Source organism: Microcebus murinus, chromosome 19 (genome assembly GCF_040939455.1).
Source record: "Microcebus murinus isolate Inina chromosome 19, M.murinus_Inina_mat1.0, whole genome shotgun sequence".
NCBI lineage: Eukaryota > Metazoa > Chordata > Mammalia > Primates > Cheirogaleidae > Microcebus > Microcebus murinus.
In genome coordinates, this window is record NC_134122.1 from 29,220,024 (window position 1) to 29,237,062 (window position 17,039).

The 17,039-nt window shown below is 53.2% G+C and overlaps 2 protein-coding genes and 1 pseudogene across 6 annotated transcripts; 1 reads left to right on the forward strand and 2 right to left on the reverse strand.

The window, feature by feature from the left end:
• Positions 1-701: 701 nt before the first annotated feature.
• Positions 702-820, forward strand: LOC142862538 (uncharacterized; annotated as a pseudogene).
• A 2,660-nt stretch (positions 821-3,480) lies between these two features.
• CLDN15 (claudin 15) lies at positions 3,481-10,265 on the reverse strand. Of its 5 annotated transcripts, none has more exons than XM_075995362.1 (8): positions 9,357-10,265; positions 9,185-9,269; positions 8,846-8,974; positions 8,260-8,730; positions 5,259-5,423; positions 4,267-4,348; positions 4,042-4,158; positions 3,481-3,950 (listed from the first exon to the last, which is right to left on the reverse strand). In XM_075995362.1, exons 4-8 carry the CDS (start codon positions 8,474-8,476, stop codon positions 3,845-3,847), a joined length of 687 nt encoding a protein of 228 aa, XP_075851477.1. In that variant the 5' UTR covers positions 8,477-8,730; positions 8,846-8,974; positions 9,185-9,269; positions 9,357-10,265; the 3' UTR covers positions 3,481-3,844. The 5 variants fall into 5 exon arrangements, with proteins under 5 accessions (XP_075851477.1, XP_075851476.1, XP_012614674.1 ...); XM_075995361.1 differs by having other exon boundaries at positions 9,343-10,265; XM_012759220.3 differs by having other exon boundaries at positions 8,846-9,269.
• A 146-nt stretch (positions 10,266-10,411) lies between these two features.
• FIS1 (fission, mitochondrial 1) lies at positions 10,412-14,414 on the reverse strand. The gene is made up of 5 exons (XM_012759226.3): positions 14,251-14,414; positions 13,264-13,396; positions 11,559-11,635; positions 10,977-11,082; positions 10,412-10,727 (listed from the first exon to the last, which is right to left on the reverse strand). Exons 1-5 carry the CDS (start codon positions 14,293-14,295, stop codon positions 10,630-10,632), a joined length of 459 nt encoding a protein of 152 aa, XP_012614680.1. The 5' UTR covers positions 14,296-14,414; the 3' UTR covers positions 10,412-10,629.
• Positions 14,415-17,039: the final 2,625 nt, after the last annotated feature.

The following is a 17,039-nucleotide window of genomic DNA, read 5'->3' on the forward strand; positions in this document are numbered from 1 at the left end:
CCACCATGCCCGGCTAATTTTTTCTATATATATTAGTTGGCCAATTAGTTTCTTTCTATTTATAGTAGAGACGGGGTCTCGCTCTTGCTCAGGCTGGTTTCGAACTCCTGACCTCAAGCAATCCGCCCGCCTCGGCCTCCCAGAGTGCTAGGATTACAGGCGTGAGCCACCGCGCCTGGCCCCAGTGTGATCTTTAGTCATGCGAGTGGAGGTGTCTCCACGTAATCCCAGACCCCGGTATTGAGTCACCCTCAGCTGTTTGAGTCTTCTCGACTGTGTCCTTAAACATGGAGCAGAGACAAGCCATCTCTGCTGTGCCTGTCTAAATTCCTGACCTACAGGATCATAAAACAGTTGGTGTGTGCCCAATGAGTCTTGGGATGGTTCATTAGCAGTGACAATAACTGGGCCCCAGGTGTCCAGTTTGCTGGCTGCCACCACCTGCCTAGGCTTATTGCCTCTCCCAGGAAAGGGTCCTTTCTGGGGTCCTCAGCTGCCTTTCCTTCCCTTTATCTTTTCCTCTCCCCCAAGTACACTCAAGCAAGAAAATAGAAGTGGGAAAGATTTTCTGGCAGAATGACACCACCTCAGCTGCTCTGTGGCGTTCTGCCTTAGAACTCCTGTCTGATTCACACTGTCTTGGTTTATTTCCTAACTTCATTGATTTTGTTTCATATTTTGTTGTTACAAAGAGTCACGTAGTCTACGGCCATATCCCCCTGAACGCACCTGATCTTGTCTGATCTTGGAAGCTAAGCAGAGTTGGGTCTGGTTAGTACTTGGATGGTAGACCGTCTGGGAATACCAGGTGCTGTAGGCTTTTTTGCCTCTTCTTATTAAAAAAAAAATCACATAGGTTCTGCTTGGCGTGAGATGTCTTCTCAGTGATGCGCTGAATGACCTTGAGAAGACAGAGCCAGACCCCAAGGGCTTCCTATTGCTCTGATGCTGGTTGGCTCCACTGTCACCCATTGATGTCCTCTGGGAAGCTGATTCTAGGATCTCTGGAACCCCCATGGAAAACTTTGAACAATTTTTGCCAGCTTCCTTTGTGCTAGGGGAGACTTACTCCCTACCTTGGGAGACACCTGGTCTTTGGGAAATGTACACTATGCCAAAAGCTTCTAGAAGCTAAATGTAGTGTCATGTGATAGGGGCAGCCCTACCCTTTCCTGGGAACACAGGGGAAGAAGAGGTTAGTGCCAGGATCTGGAAGGCTAGAGATGTGGGACTTACTCCCAAAGACCTCAATTAGCGTTGGTGTTTTTTTTTTTTTTTTTGAGACAGAGTCTCACTCTGTTGCCCAGGCTAGAGTGCCGTGGCATCAGCCTAGCTCATAGCAACCTTGAACTTCTGGGCTTGAGCAGTCCTTCTGCCTCAGCATCCCAAGTAGCTGGGACTATAGGCATGCACCACCATGCCTGGCTAATTTTTTCTATATATTTTTAGTTGGCCAATTAATTTTTTTCTATTTTTAGTAGAGGGGGTCTCACTTTTGCTCAGGCTGGTTTCGAACTCCTGACCTTCAGTGATTTGTCCGCCTCGGTCTCCCAGAGTGCTAGGATTACAGGCATGAGCTACAGCACCCAGCCAGCATTGGTTTTAATTGATGGGAATTAGGATAACCAAGGATTCTGGGAAGCAGGTGAGAGGAGCAGAGCTGTCATTCAAAAAAGGAGGAAGGCCTGTGGGGTGGGACAGAGGAGACTTTGTGTTGGAGGCACCTGGGAGTGTCAGAAGTTGTAACTGGCTTTTGTCCTTCACTGTGTGTGTGGGAGGGCATTCTTGTAGCCCTTCAGGGTGGTAAGACACTTTTAAGGCATCTGTCTCATTTTTGAGAGAGAAGTCCCCTATCTGTGCTAACAAAGCAAGTTACGTGGCCCAGGACTTGGCAGGGTTAGAGTGTTGCACTGAGGGTTCCCATGAGACATGCTTCCCAGTGCCTGGGCTCTTGTGCAGTCCCTTCCACATGGACTCTGGACTTGGCCTATGGGACACCTGCACACTTTATGAAAGCAGAGTGTGGAGGGGTAGGATATATGAGTTTTTGTGGACTTGGCCATGGGACCATCTATGTAGGTAGCACCCAGGAAGCACCAGTGTTTCTGGGTGTGGAGCCCAGTCGGAAGCCTTGATGGGAAGGCATGTCTGAGGCCTGAGGACCAGACAGGTTGGTGATGCTGGTAACAATAGTGACAGGAGCTGCAGCTTCAGTGGAAGGTGATGAATTTGATGTTCCTGAAGCCCAGCCTGGTGAAAATATCCTGGGGGTGGGTGTGCTTGGGACCAGGGCCAGATAGCCCTCACAGAATGTGGATGTGGGCACTCTCTCTGCAGGAGAGGGTGGATGCCAACAAGTTAATGGGATGAGGGAGAAAAGGGGAAGGGACTGTGGTCAGAACCCAGGGCACCCCTAAGCGACTGGTCACTAGTCAGTGCTGTGGAGGATGCTGGCTGGGAAAGGGCCCCTTCCCTCCTCTTCACAGGATGTCAGGCTTTGTTCTGGTGGCTTTATTGTTCTATCTCAAATGGGTGCAGCTTTCCCAGTGCCCACTAAAGCCTGCACCAAGCTCATCCACAACCCAGGACCACGTCTGAGCTGGACACTGTCAAGCCACACACACACTGGCAGACTTTCGTAGTCTTTTCTAGAAGCTGTTGAATCTTCCACAGAGATACATGCTTGCACTAGACCCAGTTAATCTGACACAGAATTTCAAAGGACTTGGCAGTGTTGATACCCACGCTCGGGCCCAGGTAAAGCAGCTCTGCTCTAGACCAACTGTCGCCTTGTACAGCTGAGGAGAGTAAAAGGACAGGCTTGTTATCCCCAGATAGCTGGGGCCATCTCTGCTATTGTGTTTTCCAGAAAATAAGATAGGGTCTTATATTTATTTTTCCTCAAGAAGATACCCTAGGGCTTATTTTCAGGGGATGTGTTATTTTCCCCTCAAAGCTTCAGCTTGCAGCATGCACAGGATGGCCAGGACCTGACGGGGAGCTGACCTTGGTGGGGCTGCCCTCACCTTTCCAGTCACCTCTGGGATAGTAGCTGTCACGATGGGGCAGATGAGAAAGGCTGCTTGTCTTCTTTACTGCTCTGCAACGAAATGCCTGGGTTGTGCAGATACGCTGCGTAGCCACGCCCATTACTAGGTCTTATTTTCAGGGTAGGGCTTATATTGCGCAAATGCTTAGGAATCCTGCTAGGGCTTATTTTATGGGTAGGTCTTATTTTTGAGGAAACACGGTATTTCCACGTTCTTGGAGCTGGGGCCACCCATATCTGCTCCTCGATGATTCTTATCAGTAATTATGTGCCACTTCTGAAATCACTTGTAGCCCCTTATCCATTTTGCTGGAGGTGGCAACCCAAAGGTTGTGGACTGTGACAGTCTAGGGTCCAAGAACTGAATTGACCCTTGGTGCCACCCCCGATAACTTGCTTGGCTAGCTGCTTCATGACACCCTTAACCCCTGAACAGTCATAATATACATTTATTTATGTATGTATTTATATACAATACACACACTCAGGGACACCTCCGTTCCCTTCACATCCCAGAGCCCAGGCTCAGAAGATGGATGAGGAGGGAGGGATCCAGCCAAAGGGACTTCTCACTGCGGTTCTTGGCCTGGAAGGCCCCAGGAGCGCAAGGCAAGGGGGCGTGGCCGGGGTGTGGCTCTAGCCGGAGAGGAGGGCCCGTTGATGGGTGTGGCTTGGGGTACAGGGTGGAGCCTGGGGCGTGGCCTTCCCCTTAAGCTGTTGGGAGGGTGGGACCCGGCGGCGACCCCTCTCCTCTGGGGCAGCGGGAAGGAAAATGGGGCTCACAGGCTGCAGCTCCTACACATAGGCGTTTTTGCCGTATTTGCCAAAGCTGCTGTCGCCTTCTTCACCCGACGCGGAGAGGGGCGCCACAGACGTGGAGGCCTTGTAGGGGAGCCGGGGGCTGTTGGGAGGGGCCCGGGTCAGAGGGAGGCGCGGCCTCGCCCCCTGACGGCTTCCCCTGCCCCACCCCCACGCACTCGCCCCTCCCTCACCTGGCGGCGGGGTCCTCGTCAGGGCCGCAGCAGGAGGCTGAGCAGAGGCAGATGCCACCCAGGATGGAGATCAGGGAGGCGCTCCAGCCCAGGTAGAGGGCAGGGCCCAATTCGTACCTGGGACAAGTACGTAGCGGGGGAGCTGGAGGTGAGGCGCCGGCTGGGGGTTGGGGGGACAGGGCCGAGTCCCACCCGCTGCCCCGAGAACGGGGTGCCCTCACTCACTTGGTTCCAGCGTACAGGGGGTCGAAGAAGTCCCGGGTGATGTTGAAGGCGTACCAGGAGATGGCCACCATCCCGCAGACACCTACGGAGGCGGGAGGAGGACGGTGGTCCAGGGGGCAGGGTTTATCGGGGAGGGGAAGTCCGGGGCTGCCCAGAGCAGCAATTTCATCCAATGCCTTCCTGTCTGCCCCAGTTTATAAACCTTCCCACTTCCTGGGGTCAACAGTAAACTCCCCAGTCTAGAACTCAGGACCCTAACTCCATCCCACCTTCCTCCCCTACCACCAGTCTGGCCTCTCTCCCCTCTTCTTGGTCCCATACCTGCTTAGTTCACTCCATCACATCATTTCCTCACTTGGAATGTGCTGCATCCAAATCCCACCCACCTCTGAAAGCCCGGCCACCTCAGGAGTCGTCCCAATGGGCCCTGCCTGCCCTGTCCTCCTGCCTCCCAAAGCCCTCGCGGCCTGTGACAGGCCTTAGCCACTGGGCGCAGGGAGTGCCCACAGCCAGGCAGACCCCTGGGCTGGCACCACTCCACCCACTGGGGGCTTGTCCTGAACTTTTACCTCTGGAAAACAATACCCACCCTATGTCAAGGGCTTATTGTGAGGTGATGTGTGCAGAAATGTTACAGAAGTTGCAAAGTGATGGCCAGCACACTGTTATTGTGCGCTGTGTGTGTGTGTGTGTCTAACTCTGGTCGCCCAGCCAGGATGTAAGCTCTGGGAGGCAGACACTCACTCTCACCTTTGAAGTCCTCCCCACACCTGGCTCATAGTGGAGCTCAAGAATCACTGCTGATGGGCTGATTTGAGCCAAGGGATTGGGGGGTACGGTGAGCAGGGGAAGGGCAGGTGTCAATGCTAAGGGAAGGCAAGGCAATGCCACAAGCGGGGGTCTGGAGATGATGACAACCCAGGGTCTGTGGCCAAGGGCCACCCCAACCCTCACTGCAGTGCAGCCCCCCACCCATCACCTTCCCCAATTACCAGCCAACATGTGTAGGGCCCCCGCGGTGGCTGCCAGCTTAGCTTTCCTGGAGAGCACCATGCTCCCAATGTTCGTGCAGCGCAGCCCCACTATGCTTAGAAAGAGGCCGAGGAAGCCCAGGAGGATGGCGGTGATCATGAGTGCCCGGCAGGCCTGGATGTACCCTGGGGAGGGGGCACAGCATCAGTCTCTCCATCTCCTCCCCTCTCCCACTCAGCCAGCCTCTGACAACCCCTCATCTTCTTGCTCCTCTCTTGTCCCCAAAAGCCCCCAAATCCTCTCATTTCCCCCAGGGTTCCATTCCCGCCTACTCCACTGAGGACTTACATATCCTTCCCTATGAATCTCAGCCCCTCTTGCCAGCTCCCCTCCTCCCTCCGTCCTCCCCAGCACCAGGAGCACTTTGCTTGTCCCTCTGTTATAGGGTTTCTCCTCAGCACTGCAGACACTTTGAGCCAGATGATTCTTTATGCTGGGGGACCATCCTGTGCACTGTAGGACATTTAGCAGCATCCTTGACCTCTACACACTGGGTGCCAGGAGCAACCCCTGCTCCCAGGCTGTGACAATCTAAGTGCAGGGCCACCCTGATGAGAGCTGCTGCTGGATTATATTGCTCCTGCGTGCCGTGCATTATAGACACTGTACCTGAACACCCTGCCCCTTTCCCACACCTGGTTCCTCTCCAAGTCCCGCCACAGTGCCCAGCACAGTGCAGGACACAGTAAGCTGTTTCTTCCTGGAGTAACCATTAGGGGGCAGCAGTGCCTGTGGCAGAGGGTCTAGGGCAGTTTCTGATCTGGAAGGTGGATACTTGGGCCCAGGACTCATCCAAATCAGTTTAGCTCATTTTCTTTCTTTTTCTGAGATGAGGTTTTGCTATATGGTCCAGGCTGGTCTTGAACTCCTGGGCTCAAGCAATCCTCCTGCCTCAGCCTCTTGAGTCGCTGGGATTACAGGTGTGAACCACCACTCTTGGCTTAGCTCATAAAACTTTCAATGCCTCAGTTTCCCCTTTCTCAAAACCGAGAGAAGCTGCTGGCTCCCTCTCTGGCCCTCTCCTCCCTTCTCTGACTTTGATAGTTGGCAAGCACTCCCAAGGACCTTGCACCCCTTTCCTGGGTGGGGCAGTACCATAGGTGCTGAAGGGGAAAGGCTGAGTCCCTGCCAGGAGGAGGTAAAGTGGCCCCAAGTTGGGGGGTAGGGAGGAGGGACAAAGTTCTCTGGGAGTACATCCTTACTCCCAGCCACTCTCTGGCCTCCCCTCACCCTGACTCTGAATCCCCAGGAAGCTCCAGCAGTCAAAGGGAGATTATCAAAGGGCCTGAAGCACATGGGCTGAGTGGCTAGGGGTCAGGTTGTACAGCTGGGAGATGATTAGATGACAGACCCCCTCAGGACCACAACCAGCCATGAAGTCTGAATTCCAGCACCCCCTCTACCACCTGTGGGACTCTGGGCAGGTGGCTTAACCTTGCCAGGTTTCTTCAGCTTCTGTAAAAGGAGGTCTCCTCCTGCTGCCCCCAACAGCAGGGCTATTGCAGACATCAGGAAAATATGTGGGTGGCAGTACCTAGCACAAGGCCCTGAACCTGCCACCCTCTGCCCCTGCCACATAAGGGCTATGGCCCCTGTCTTTCATGCACACCTGTGTCGTCTCTCAGGCTAAGAGCAGCGGTTCCAAGTAGGGCCCCTCTCTGGTGCACAGGCTCACTGCAAAGTCCCCTCCTGACACCACGGTGTGGTTGAGGGGTGGGTGAAGTGGGGCTGGCCCTGGCTACTGAGCTAGCTGCCTCCAGTGTCACTTCTGGCCACCCAGCACTCTGAGCTTCTGGCCCAGATTGTACTCAGCCTTTACAGGGGTTTGGGGTGCACTTGCCCTGCAGTTAGTCCTAGAGAGATGGATGAAACAGCCCCTGTCACAGCCTCAGGAGGTTTTGGGACTGCTGGGGGCACAAGAGACCTAACTGGACCCCTAACTGCTTGTAGCATCTCTGACATTTAAGGGGGCAATTTCAAGGAACACTGCTTCATACCTAGTGTTGGCTTCAGTTCCTTCCCTACCACGGGGTACCTACAGCATGGTGCCAGGTGAGCAGGCTGGCCCCGAAGGACCCAGTGAGGGTGGGGAGTGGCACTACCTATGGTTCACAGCCACTGACTCTTGGTCTCTGGCATGGGGCCGACCAAAGAGAGACTCCCCTGGGAAAATCATGGGGAGGGCTAGTCCCAGGGAGTGAGCAGGAAGCAGGAAGATGCTGCAGCCACCAGAGAGAACTGCTCTGGGCCCCAAAAGCTGTAGGCTCCAGCACTCTAGGAACCTCAAAAATGACACTGTCCTGAGAACCCCAAACACATATGCATATACACAAGCCTCCTCCTTACAGTAGATGCCCAGTCCTGCAAGACACCTCCCTTGCCCTGGAACCAGGCCTTCCCAAGAGACCTTTAGAACTAAGCAGACGTGGAGACCAACGTCCCAGCACGCAGATGCCTAGGGACACTACTGAGACTAGAAGTGCATCAACTACCAAGAATCTGAGGTGGGACCTCCTCACTCTGCCTACCCCAAAAATAAAATGCTAAACTGTGTTGAGTGCATGTATGTTAACATCATGTTAACGTTTTGTACTTTCTTGACCACCTGTGAATGGGGACTGTTACCATCCTCGTCCTACAGATGGGTTAAGATGAAACTCGTCTTACCACCTGCCCGAGGCATAGAGTCAGTAGAAGCAGAAGTCGCCCCCGGCAGTCTGACTCCGGTGCCCGCACCTATTACCCTTAAGATAAGAGTGTCACACAGGGCAGGGGGCTATGTGTGACAAGGTCTCCACTCCAATTCCAGATAGGGGCCATCCCCAGCACTCCTGGGTACAGAACCCCAGATCCCAGAGCTCGACCCAGGGCCCCTGTATCCTTATGGCAGTACCCAGCCTCCCCTGGAATCTCTCCAACCTCCCACCCCCATTGCACCCTGAAGCTCTCCCCACCCCATACCAGAGAGGGCCAGCATGGACGGGAACTCCCAGCAGTTGTAGACTCCCATTGAGTCAGTAGCACAGCTATACCAGAGGTTCTCGAAGATGGTGTTGGTGGTGATGACATTTCCGTGCACGGTGGACACTCGCCAGTAGCTGTTTGGCAGGGTCACCCCCAGCATCAGCAGCCCCAGGGCTGCCATGAAGAAGCCAAAGGTTTCCACGGCCACCGACATGGTGGGACGCAGGGCCCTGAGGGGCTGGTGCCCCAGAGAGGGGGAGGGTAGAGCCCCTGGGGAACTTGAAGGGGCTTTGGCTCAGGAGGGTGCCAAGGCAGGCTGGGAGGGAGGGAGGGGAAGGGCACGAGTCCAGCTGCAGCCTCTGCCTGCCTCTTCCTCGGCTCAGGTCTGTCTCCAGGTTCTGCGTCCCTCCCTCTCTCCGGGTCTCTCTGCTTCCTGGCAGGTCAGAGGAGTGAGCCCAGCACACGCGGCTGTTGACGAGGAGATGGAGGGAATAAATGAAACGGCCAAAAGTCCACCTCCTCCCCCCAGCCTCTGGGCTGCCCTGACTCCCCGCCCCACGAGGGTGGGGGGGAGTGGACTTACCAGGAGTGACAGACGGAAACAGCCAAGGAGGAGCCTCCAGGGAGGCACTGGGAGCCAAGGGGAAGCTCCAGCTCTGAGTGAGCTTTCATGGGGGCCCGGAACGGATCAGAGGGACAGGAGAAAAGGTGACTGAGAGACAGAAGCAAGGGAGGATGAGAATGAATTCCAGCCCACAAGTAGCCTGCAGGGGGGCTGCAGTGCCACCCTCTCAGGGTGGGGAGGACAACCCAAGACACTCAAGGACCTAGGAGTTGGGACATTTGAGTCTCCAAGGAAGATTACCGTTGAATGAGGAGGCGGGAAGGTGGGAGAGACCAGCAGTTCTGGAGTCTAACCCACCTGGATTTCAGCTCGACCCCACCACTGACCCAGGTGACTGGGGAAGGCACTTCTTTCCCTTTGAGCTCGTGTCTGCTTCTGTCAACTAGAGATACCAATGCTCACTTCATAGGCTGTCACAGGGATTGGGACCACAGATCCAAGCTCCCCAAACATACCAAGTGCTCCATACTTGGGGATTGTCCTGGATCTGAGTGCCGCAGGGTTGAGTGAGGCCACCAACATATCACTTTTCTCCAGATCTCTAACTCCCCCTCACTGAGTTGATCTTTGACTCTCATCATCGAGCTTGATCCTGCTGCCAAGGGGCCCGAGGTAGATCACAGGCCCAGAATGTGACCCATTCAGAATTATCAGGAACACCAGCTGTGTTAATTATGATGGATTAGAAACTGCTGGGTCCCCAAGCCCGACCTGTCCCAGTGTGGACACTTTCATTTTCTGCCCCAGGGTCAGAGCTGGGACAGCCCTGGTTCCCTTCTGGCAAGTGGCGCTGGGGCTCAGTCCCTGAGGGGCTGATCCTGCACACCCAGCCACAGGGGACATCATTGAGCTGGACTGTACCTCCCTGTTCCCCCTTCACGAATCAGGCTCCTCTGTACTCCCCTCAGGTGCCTCCTCCCCGCTGCCCAGCTGGGCTGTGGAACGAGAGGTATGCAGGGAAGCCAAACAGGCCCACGCGGAGCCTGGCACGAGGGGGTGTGGGGCACAGCAGGCTGGGTGGGGACGGGTCAACCTTCCATCCCACAGGCCAGAGCTGGCACCCTGGGCTCCCGACCTCTCCCAAGGCCCTGCCCACCCCATGCCAATGCCAGTTTCCTTCCCCAAGAGGCACCCTCCCCCTGAGGAGGATGAGGGAGGGAGAAACAGGGGTGCAGGAAGACAAAGGGAGGGAAGGGGGGGTGGGAGGAAGCTGAGGGGGGCCACTAGTATGGAAAACTCCAGGTGCTGAGAGGCAGCCGAGTGGGTCAGAGGAGACGGGAGGCATAAATCCCATCCTGTGCCCGCAGCTCTGCCCTTCCCTCCTCCGGTCACTGCTCCCTCCCAGGATCCTAGGGCCATGAAAAGGGACGTGGGGGAGGAAAGGAAGGAAGGGTGTGGGGTCTGGGCTGCTCTGGGACAAAGGAGGACACCCCCCTAGCCTGGAGGGTAGCAGCAGGAAAGGACCATGAGTGGCCCCCCTCCCTTGTGCCCAGCGGAAGCCCCTCCCCCAACTCAACGCAGAGGTTCCCAAGCCACAGCCCAATTTTATTTACACTCATCCCAAAGCACATGATCTGGGGCTGAAGGACAGGTCTCAGGGCAGTGGAAGTTGAAGGCCACATTGGCCCATGGCAGGGGTGCAGGGGAGGAAGTGGGAAGGGACAGTGAAGACGGACGGGCCCCTCTTCCAGTGTCTTCCATGGGCTCCCACATCACCCTGGGCAGAGAAGGTGCAGTCTCCTTCAGGATTTGGACTTGGACACAGCAAGTCCGATGAGTCCAGCCAGTCCTGCCACGCCCAGGGCCATGCCTCCAACGATGGCCATGCCCACTAGTCCATCTGGGGAAAGGAAAAGGGACACTGTCAAGAACCCAGCCCCTATCCCTGCAGGGACCCTAACCATCACCTTCCCCCTGGCCCTGCCCCTCAACAGAAGCGTGTACCCTACCTGGAGTCACAGGACAAGGGCCTCCAAGGGTTGGGGGTGTTGAGGAGGGACTGCTTGGAGGGGGGTCATTTAAAGAGAGACCAAACGGTCCAAACAAGAAGGAAGGAGGAGGACTTAACAAACGGAGAGGCAGCTTTCACCTTTCTTCATGGCCTTGTCAATGAGCCGTTCCAGTTCCTTGGCCTGGCTGTTCTGGGGCTCTGTCTGCAGCAGCCCTCGAACATACTTTAGGGCCTTCTCATATTCCTATACTCAGGGAGAAAACACACACACACACACACACACACACATACACACATACACGTTATCCACAGGCTAGGGCTCTACCGCTCCCCCTGCCCACCAGGCCTTCCTTGCTCGAGCCCTGGGGGCTCCTCCCTCCATCTGCGCCCTCACTCCAGCCCCACCCCAAGGAGTAGAGTCCACAAACAGCCCCAACTGTGTAGGGGTGATAAGCTGGGGAAGATAACAGCCCAGGGCTCGGGGCTGCACCCCAATCTGACGTCACCTTGCTCCCCACACCCTTGGCACCCTGATCCTCTCTCACCTTCCCTCAGAGTCCTGGTCTGATACCACGCTGCACCTCTGTACCTGACGCCACCCCCTGCCCGTTGCCCTTCTTCAGCCTTCCTGATGTCTGGGGCTCTACCCCGGGGGAAGTAAGAAGGCACTACAGCCCACCTAAGTAGGGTGGAGGGAAGAAGGGGCCCTTTCTGCCTCACCTTGAGCCGGTAGTTCCCCACAGCCAGGTAGAAGACATAATCCCGCTGCTCCTCTTTGCTCCCCTTGGGCAGCAGCTCTGCAGAGGGGGAGGGGAAGGGTGAAAACTGCTTTTTTCTTTTCCTAATACTATGTCCCAAAGACCCCTTCCACTCTCTGACTCTCTCTGCGATCCTGGGGAAGTCGCTGTCCTGAGCCTCCGTTCCAGCTCCCAGCCAGAGCTCTGGGGCAGGGTGGACCCTGCCCAAGGCTGCCTAAGCACCCCAGCAACAGACATCATCACGTTATCAGTATCAAAGTCAACTCTCGCCCGAACACATGAACTGACAGGAAATCAAGGTCTTGGAGGAGTCAAAAGGCAGCTCTACCCAGTTTTGGTACCTGCTGTGTTTCAAACCATACTGCCTCGCTGTTAAAAATAAGTCTGCACTCCCTACCCTTGTAAAAAATCACCTCAAAACTCACCTTCAGTTAGCCTTCCCTGAATGACCCCACCTGACTTTCTTAATTCAGTGACTTCCCAGAAGCTTATGTGCTTGGTTGTACTCTAAGCACTAGAATGTGTTGCTAAGTAGTTTTCAGGTGTTTATAAATCTTCCCAAGTATATTACTTTGAGGAGACTACTTTGTACTGTCTCCTCAACTAGAATGGCAACACTTAGACCACTTCTACAGCTGTGTCCTGCTATAGAATAAACCTGAAAAATCTGAATTAGCTAAACAGACAAAAGTAGGGTGAGAATATTTGCATTAAGAAAGGTTCTTATTTTTACAGGTTTACGATATGCATTCGTTGCTAGTACAATCAGCCCTTTGGTTCCGATCTGTGGATTCAACCAACCTAGGATTGAAAATACTTGAGGAGGGGAAAAAAAAGATGGTTGTGTCTGTACTGAAGATGTACTGATTTTTTTCTAGTCCTTATTTCCTAAACAATATAACAACTACTTACACAGCACTGACATTGTATTAAGTATTTTAGGTAATCTAGAGATGATTTAAACTATACAGAAGGATGTGCATAACATTATATGCAAATGCTATACCATTTTATACAAGAGACTTGAGCACCTGTGTATTTTGGTATCCTCGGAGGGTCCTGGCCCCAATCTCCCACATATAACAAGGGGTGACTGCACACAGATTGTGTGCTCATAAATGATTACTTGACCAAGGGAAAGGGGGTACAGGGTAAAGAGAAATTTAAAGGTCAAGTATTGTGGCCTCTTAACAAATGATGACCCACCACAAACCAATGGAAAATAGGATTCCAATCCCAAAGCACCATCTGCTCACAATTTTTTAGGACAGTCTTCTGTGCCTCTTCTATGCCATCCCCACAAAAGGTTCTCAATAGCTGCTGGCTAAGCAACATGGTGGGGGGCAAGGAGCATGGGACTGCGACTCACAGGACAGAAGCTTCTAGTTCTAATTCAGCCACTGATTATTTGTGTGACCTCAGACAAGTCACTTTCTCTACCAGATCACGACAGTCCTGTGGGAACTGGCATGCTATGACTCTGATTGGCAAGACAATGGTGGGTGGTAATTAGCTAACAGTTCACTGGGAGAATAAGACTAAGTACAGCCCTTTGCTGCAGTAAGTTTAAGGGAAGTAACTGCTGGTGACTGTTTATAGGGCCCATGTTGAAGAGCAGCTCCCCATGGCAGTCGGGAAGGGGAGAGTTGGGTAGCCTAGCACCTCACCCTCGAGCAGCGAGATGCCTTTACGGATGTCATCATTGTATTTGCTCCGCACCAGGCACCAGGCGTACTCAAACTGCGTGCTCTTGGACACCGAGCCTGCTGTCTTCTCAGACTGAAATTTCTTTTCAAACTTCTGCCATAGGGGAGGAGAGGAATCATTTAGAAATGAAGGGCGTCAACCATTCTCAAACTGGACATGGTGTCCGTTTCCAGTTACACTCCATCTTCCTGTCTCTGTCCCATTTCCCTCGCGGGTCTTGGTACCTGGCAGCCCAGCTTCTGCTATCTACATCCCTGGGATCCAGGCACTCTGCTCCCCAGGGCTGGCGAGTTGGCTCTGTGGACAGAAGCCCCCTCGATTTCCCGCCCCCTAGTGGTACCGAGCGGAGATGCCACCTGGTAGCAGCCCCAGGCACCACTCCCAGAGCAGCTGACCGCGAGTGGCTGAACAGTAAACACGCTGTCAGAACTGTTCGACAACAGCCCACGCGGTCCTCGTCTGAGACGGCTGGCCCCATCCTGCCCCACCCTGCCGGGTCCGGCTCTTTCCCATCTGCAAGACGGGAACAGAAATAGTGCCTTATCTCCTAGAGCTACAAAGATTCAGATGTGGCATGCAATGCACTTAGCACCGCGCCAGACACAGTGATATCTGAAACTTTATGATGGTCGGTATACTCCTTCAGCACTGAAGGAGCACCCCGAGCTCCCAACTCCTGCACGAACCCAGAACCCATCAGTCTTTCTACCGTCAGACTGCAGGCCTTTAGATTGAGGAGTGGCGGCTCAAGAAACTACAACTCCCACTAGCCTCCGGAGCAAAGTGGGCCCTCGAGCAGAGGCCGGACGCTGCGGAGGCTGCCGGGAGCCGTAGTTCGGCTCCCCTTAGCCAGGCCGATGCCGGGAAGAGCGTTTGGCCAATGCCCGACTCTCCTCAGGACCCGCCCTCCGAATCTTCCCTTGCCCTCTCTCGGGGCCAGGCCTCACCACCAAGTCATCCACAGACACCAGCTCGCTCAGCACGGCCTCCATGGCCGCCGCCCCTAAAGCCTCAACCAGACTCTACTGTGCCACAGTCTCCATGGCCCAGTGGCAGGGGCGGAGAGTCACTTCCGGCGTCCGGCGGATGCAGGAGCGACCGGCGACGCCCCGCCCCTTCCTCCCAGCACGGTCGGCGTCGGAGGGGGCGCTAGTGCGCACGCTCGGGGAGGTCCTTGCAGAGTCGAGGGACTTCTTCCCACAACTTCATCTTCCCGGGTGCCTTGATCTATGCCTTCCTCCACGGAGGCTGCCCCAGGAAAGCGTGGTACTGTGTCTTGGCGGTTAGCCCCAGGGCTGAAAATAGCGGAAAGAGGAGGGTGGAAAGCTGGGCAGGGATCACATCACTTTAGGGACCAGTCTAACACCCCCCAGAAATCTAGAACCCTGAAGTCCTGCAACGAAATTATTAGTACCAGGGTTTCCAGGGCCTGTGCTGACTCTTATAATGCAAGAAGGTAGATAACTGGATCTTTTATCACACACCCAGACACTGGAATACATCATAATAGGTACTATTAATGGGATTTTTAAAAAAGAGCTGTTGTCCCATTAGTTGCAGAGAGAGTCCAATATTTTAAATATTATTTAGATAAACCATCTTCTAGGAGTGACCCTGGGGGAAAGCCTGCCACATAGGGTCCTGGGCAATGAGAAGCTTAGCAGTGAGAGGCAATCAAAACATGGGAAGGATAAAGGTGCTAACTCCTCCACCTTCAGTGTTCTGTGCAGTGAGGGGACTGGGAAGTGACTTTCACATTCTTTTCACCTTGATCCACAGTGGTTTAATGTACATTAGAATGTAAGTTCCACGAGGGCAGAGACTACTTCTTGTTTATCCAGCACCTAGCACAGCCCTTGGCACAGTGTGAATGCTCAATAAATATGTGTTGAATAAACGGGAATAAAGCAAATAATAGTGAAGAGGGCAGTGAATTATCATCCAAAGACCTTTCACGTTTGCAAAGATCTTTCAATTTTTTTTTTTCTGTCACCTGGGCTAGAGTACTGTGGTGTCATCATAGCTCACAGCAACCTCAGACTTTCGGGGCTCTTGGCTCAGGCTGGTCTAGGAACTTCTGAGCTTAAGTGATCCTCCTGCCTCGGCCTCTCATAATTCTAGGATTACAGGTATGAGCCTGTAAACTTTGAGAAAAACCTCAGTTTGGGAAACTGGCTCCCTAATGACCACTATTGTAAGACCCAAGAAAAATTCACATTCATTCAAAGATGCACTGAGCACCTAATTTTGGCTGGGCCTTGGGGTGTGCATAGAGGATAAAAAGATAGACACAATATGAAGCGGATGAGTAGAAACAAGACCAAAGACAGGAAGCAAACACTATAGGAAACATAGGAAAAGCCACAGGGGCACTATTTCTATTAGGCTCATGACATAGGAAAGCCACAGGGGCACTATTTCTATTAGGCTCATTTTGGGGGTAGCCTGTGCCATATTCACCTTTATATTTACTGCAGTTCTTTTTTTTTTTTTTTTGAGACAGAGTCTTGCTTTGTTGCCCAGGCTAGAGTGAGTGCCGTGGCGTCAGCCTAGCTCACAGCAACCTCACACTCCTGGGCTCAAGCGATCCTTCTGTCTCAGCCTCCCGAGTAGCTGGGACTACAGGCATGCGCCACCACGCCCGGCTAATTTTTTCTATATATATTAGTTGGCCAATTAGTTTCTTTCTATTTATAGTAGAGACGGGGTCTCGCTCTTGCTCAGGCTGGTTTCAAACTCCCGACCTCGAGCAATCCGCCCGCCTCGGCCTCCCAGAGAGCTAGGATTACAGGCGTGAGCCACCGCGCCCGGCCTGCTGCAGTTCTTGGCATCGACCTGGCACATGGTGAAAGCTCCATCAGAATTTGTTGAATGTATACATGTAGGGAGGGAGGAGAATGACTTAATCAGCAGGCTAAGTTCTGTACCAATGAAGAGTTCCTAAGTCTGAGTTTGTGTCTTTTCCAGTCTCGTTAGCACAGCCGTTCACCTTCGATCACAGATGTGGGAAGTAGTCCCTGTTAATTTTACATCCAAATTATGTCCAAGCCTATGTCATCTCTACCTGCATGACTTCAACAGCTGCCTCACTGGTCTCCTGCCTCCATTTGCCCCATTCCCATCTATTTACCACCCAGTACTCAAAGGGAGTTTATAAAAACACAAGTCTCAATTTACATGACACCCTTTAATGGCTCCTCATTGCCCTTAGAACAAAGGTTAGCATCTTGGAACACAGCCTACAAGGTCTTCTGAGGTCTGGTACCCCTGTAATTCTCTGCCTCACCCTTCTCTGAGTGGCCCCAGGTCCTTTGCACATGCAGTCCTCTCTATTTAAAACATCTATTCGCTATTCCTTTGCTTATCTGGCTCATTCATTCATTTAAGATTTAATGCATTCAGCAAATACTCATTAAGTACCTACTATATGCCAGGCACTGTTTAAGTGCTAGGGATCAGTACTGAATAAAGTTCTTGTTCCCATGGAGCTTACATTTTTGTGGGGAAAACAGAAAAAAAAATTAAGCAAATTAAAACACTGTGACATAGCAGGAAATATATATTTGGTCTCTGCCCTGATTCCTAACAAAAGGATCCTAAAATCCTTGTAATTTCCTGAGTGATGGGTATAGGAGCATCTTACACAGAGCTCCTAAATTCTTGGAATTCGGGAGTGACTGGAGTGTCTTTTGTTCTAATGATGTGACTCTTGGTGGGCTCCTAGATAGCATCAGTA

What these genes read in the sequence shown, in the direction of transcription:
- FIS1 (XM_012759226.3), bottom strand. Translation starts at nt 14,295, where the DNA reads ATGGAGGCCGTGCTGAGCGAGCTGGTGTCTGTGGATGACTTGGTG. An exon ending in TGTCTGTGGATGACTTGGTG is followed by an intron (nt 13,397 to 14,250) that starts GTGAGGCCTGGC and finishes CCCCTATGGCAG; the next exon opens with AAGTTTGAAAAGAAATTTCA. An exon ending in TGGGGAACTACCGGCTCAAG is followed by an intron (nt 11,083 to 11,558) that starts GTGAGGCAGAAA and finishes CCCTGAGTATAG; the next exon opens with GAATATGAGAAGGCCCTAAA.
- CLDN15 (XM_075995362.1), bottom strand. Translation starts at nt 8,476, where the DNA reads ATGTCGGTGGCCGTGGAAACCTTTGGCTTCTTCATGGCAGCCCTGGGG. An exon ending in GGCCCTACACATGTTGGCTG is followed by an intron (nt 4,349 to 5,258) that starts GTAATTGGGGAA and finishes CCGCCTCCGTAG; the next exon opens with GTGTCTGCGGGATGGTGGCC. An exon ending in CCCCTGTACGCTGGAACCAA is followed by an intron (nt 4,159 to 4,266) that starts GTGAGTGAGGGC and finishes TACTTGTCCCAG; the next exon opens with GTACGAATTGGGCCCTGCCC.